At 38.8% G+C, this 3,956-nt stretch overlaps 1 protein-coding gene and 1 pseudogene across 1 annotated transcript; one reads left to right on the forward strand and one right to left on the reverse strand.

The window, feature by feature from the left end:
* The first annotated feature begins 110 nt into the window (after positions 1 to 110).
* LOC129114345 (hemoglobin embryonic subunit alpha-like) lies at positions 111 to 845 on the forward strand (annotated as a pseudogene).
* Positions 846 to 2,174: 1,329 nt separating this feature from the next.
* Positions 2,175 to 2,938, reverse strand: LOC129114344 (hemoglobin subunit beta-like). The gene is made up of 3 exons (XM_054626633.1): positions 2,824 to 2,938; positions 2,443 to 2,665; positions 2,175 to 2,337 (listed from the first exon to the last, which is right to left on the reverse strand). The coding sequence occupies exons 1-3, from the start codon at positions 2,913 to 2,915 to the stop codon at positions 2,209 to 2,211; spliced, it is 444 nt and encodes a 147-aa protein (XP_054482608.1). The 5' UTR covers positions 2,916 to 2,938; the 3' UTR covers positions 2,175 to 2,208.
* Positions 2,939 to 3,956: the final 1,018 nt, after the last annotated feature.

Genomic DNA, 3,956 nt, shown 5'->3' on the forward strand with positions numbered 1-3,956 from the left:
CAGCATATCTTAGAGGAGGTTCCGGGTGTGTCCATGCTCTGTTTCAAGCATAAAAACCCTCTGAGTCTCGGCTCATCACAGCATTCAGCAACACTCATTCTACCTCCAAGATGACCACTCTCACTGCTAAGGACAAGGAGGCCGTCAGAGCCTTCTGGGCTAAAGTGTCTGGAAAGGCAGGGGACATCGGCACTGAAGCTGTGGCCAGGTAACTATGACAACAAACTCACTGATGTAACCTGCTCCAACATTTACTGATTCATTAATAAATGCATCACTCGCTTTTTATTTGTTGTTACCCAGGATGCTGACGGTGTACCCGCAGACCAAGACTTACTTCTCCCACTGGAAGGACACGAGCCCCACCTCTCCCTCTGCCATAAAGCACGGAATCACTGTGATGGCTGGAGTTGGAAGTGCTGTGGAGAATATCGACGACCTGAAAGCAGGTCTTCTGAGCCTCAGTGAGCTGCATGCCTTCACTCTGCGCGTGGACCCTGCACCAACTTCCAAGGTGCAGAGCCAAAGTCTTTAGAAGATAATAGCCAGTCATATGAAATATTTCCTCTGACGTATTAGATACGCTGATGGCTTCAGACCTGCAACAGGTTCATCTGTTGTTGTCATGTACATGATGCCTCCATGTGTGATTGATGGAAGCTAAAACCTCCATATATATATATTTTGTAACATCTGTGTGATTGCTTTCTTTTCACAGATCTCTCTCACAACATCCTCGTGGTCATGGCCATCATGTTCCCCAACGACTTCACCCTAGAGATCACGTGGCTCTGGACAAGTTCCTGGCTGCTCTGTCTCTGGCCCTGGCTGAGAAGTACCGATAAACAGCAGCAGAAGATGACGGAAGCTGGCATGAGCTTACAGTGCAGAGTGATCAATAAATGCATTCATGCGTAAATCAAAGCAAAAGTTGTTTTCTGGTTTCTTTGTATTATTTGATGGTTTGTGTGTCATAGAGTTGATCAAAAGTCACATCTACAGCACAAAGCAGACTTAAACATCGAGAAGGTCACGTTTTACACTTACTAACAATAGAGCCTAAACAATTAGTCCATTCATTGTGCAATAAATTTATAGAAATTAATTGTGAAATATTTTGATCATCGATCATTATTGTTTTAGACAAAAAGCCCAAAACATTCATTGTTTCAGATTCTCTCCAATGTCAAATTTTGCTCTCTTTCCCAGTTTTACATCACTGTGAAATATTATCTGTCAGTGAGACAAAAACAAAACATTTGAAGACGTCACCTCAGAGCCTTTAGATCCTGACATTTTATAGAATAAGCGATTAATTGACCAAAAGATCAGCAGAGTAATTGAAGAAAACAATGGTGCAGCAATAATTTTAATGTTAAATTTACTATATTTTCATAATTCATAGACTTTTAGAAAAACAAAAGAAAGTACAAAACTTCAAATACCCAATGTCCTTAAAACAAAAACATTATTTTTGGTGAAATCAACGTTTTTTCCTCAGAATATTAAAATAGATTAACTTTTTTATTTGCGATTTTCAAAATGTTACAGGTGGGAGCCATGACAAAGTTAGTTATTATTATTATTATTATTATAATAATAATAATTATTATTATTATTTATGATTATATTATTATTTTTTGTTGTTGTTTTATTAACTCTTGAGCATCAGCATTTATTGCAACATTTGATTAATCATTTAAATAAAGCAACACTCATTTGCAAAAATGACTTGAGATACAGTAAACCTGACATTTTGTCAACATTTCCCTTTTAGATGTACCGGCTTTTCATGACTATTTAATGACAACAGTATATTCTATGGAGCTATTTATTTATATAAAGGCAACATGCTATTGTTTCCAATATAGTTATAACAACAATGACAGCAACAGGAGTTCAATCAGAACATTGTTTTGTTCATTTTAAAACATAATAACGGTGTTTCATGTTCTTGTATTTTTTTCATCTTTCATTAATATCTTTTAAGATCATTTATCCACTTTAACTACATTTCATCAGCACTTTTGTTCACCATCTTCACTGAAGGTCAGTCTGCATGTTTTTCTTAAATGTCAAATACACTATTATTTATCTTTATATCTATTTTTGATTTGTTTTTAAAACATTGAGACACAACTTTGCTTATTTCTTTTTGTTTTATTTGCTTTTCATGATCAGCACGTGAAGGTCTTCTGTTGCAGCTCTCTAGTGGTACTGTCTTCCCAGAGAGGACACCACCACGGACAGGAACTTCTGGAAAGCTGCCTGGACTTCACCAGTGAACTCTTTACCCAACTGAGCAGCAACCACAACGGTCAGACAGTCGGCCAGGAGCTGCAACACAACAAGCATCAGAAACATCAACGACATGAAAGGTTGGTCGGTCTTTGAGTTGTTGTTTGAGAAGATCATCAGCTTTCATTAGATCCTCATCTTTACCTTGAAATTGTCGGGGTCCACGTGCAGTTTCTCGGAGTGCAGCACGCTCAGCTCTGTGTAGGTTCCCTTGATGTCGTCCATGTTCTTCACAGCCCGGTCCAGACCGTGGAGGATAGTTGTTCCGTGTTTTGCAACCATCGGGTTTCCCATGATTGCAGCGGCGTTGTAGAGGTTTCCAAAGTTGCCGAAATACCTCTGAGTCCAGGGGTAGACGACCAGACACCTGAGGAACAAACATGAATGTTAAAGGGTTGGATGTGGAGATGAAATCTATGAAATGAACATTATATTATCGGAAGCACATTATCCAAATTACAAGATAGTGTTATGGTTAAGTATTGTATCTCAAGCACACATTGTTAATGCAGAGTTAGGACTCACCTGGAGAGAGCTGCAGGGCCCACGGTCTCATAGTTCATCTTGGAGAAGATGTCCGCGATGGTGGCGCGCTCGAAGTCTGTCCATTCAACCATTCTGCCGGCTCTAGATTGTCCTGTACGTGTCAGTAAATGCTGTGCTGTCAGACAACAGACGCAACTTTTAAAGCCACCCAGCTCTCCTCCCAAAAGCATGTGATTGGGAGGACACAGGCCAAGTTCTGTGTTATAGATTTGCACCAATGATAGCAGATGGGCGTATCTTCTCCGCCTAGATTAGTTATCTCTGAGACAGAAGAAATAGGAATAGCCTGGCTGTAAAGTATAGCTACCCTTCAGCAGCTGTATCTGATAGATACAACCACTGTAAAAAACCGAGATGAAAGAAAACATGCCAGTGTGTTACCCAGAGACGGACAATGGCTCAATAACAGCCTCCGTCAGTGTGCAGAACAGCGGGGGCCTCGGACAGCTCCCACCTCCTCGGAGGCCTCAGCATCAGCACCTCGGACAGCGAGCTTTAAATTTATCTGCACAATGTTGAACGATCTCCTGAATCACTTCTGTCGAACATTAGTATACGTTTGTTTTCACAGCATAACTCTCAATCTAAAATACATTTTAAATGTCAAAGTAGAAGCTTACGACAAACTGAATATGATGTTTAAAGTTGAAACGCACACACACACAAACATGAATATGAGTAATATGTCAATAGGATTAGCTCTTCATTTGTGCAATTAAAAAAATACAATATATATGTGGTATACAGTGCTAATGCTGTATTTAATATTTAAATTCAGCATCTTTCCTACCCCACAATAGTTCACTATATTTCAAAAGGAAATCTTTAAGTAGTCTAATATCAATTTCTGTATTTAATTACAGTTTTCAGGTTCTGCTTAGTTGCTATTTTATACTTCCATCCACTAAACTTTGAAGGCAAATATTGTAGTCCTACTTTTTACTCAACGATATTTATTTGAAAACTTTGGTTGCTTTGCAGATGCAGATTATTAATGAAAAACCAACTAATCAATGATACAATAGATTAATCTACCCAGCATTATAAAGTCATTAAAATCAGCCCCACCTTTACCAATAATGGACACTTTATAATATCAACATTTTTAACAC

The sequence above is a fragment of the Anoplopoma fimbria genome, unplaced genomic scaffold, assembly GCF_027596085.1.
Source record: "Anoplopoma fimbria isolate UVic2021 breed Golden Eagle Sablefish unplaced genomic scaffold, Afim_UVic_2022 Un_contig_10113_pilon_pilon, whole genome shotgun sequence".
Taxonomy (NCBI): domain Eukaryota; kingdom Metazoa; phylum Chordata; class Actinopteri; order Perciformes; family Anoplopomatidae; genus Anoplopoma; species Anoplopoma fimbria.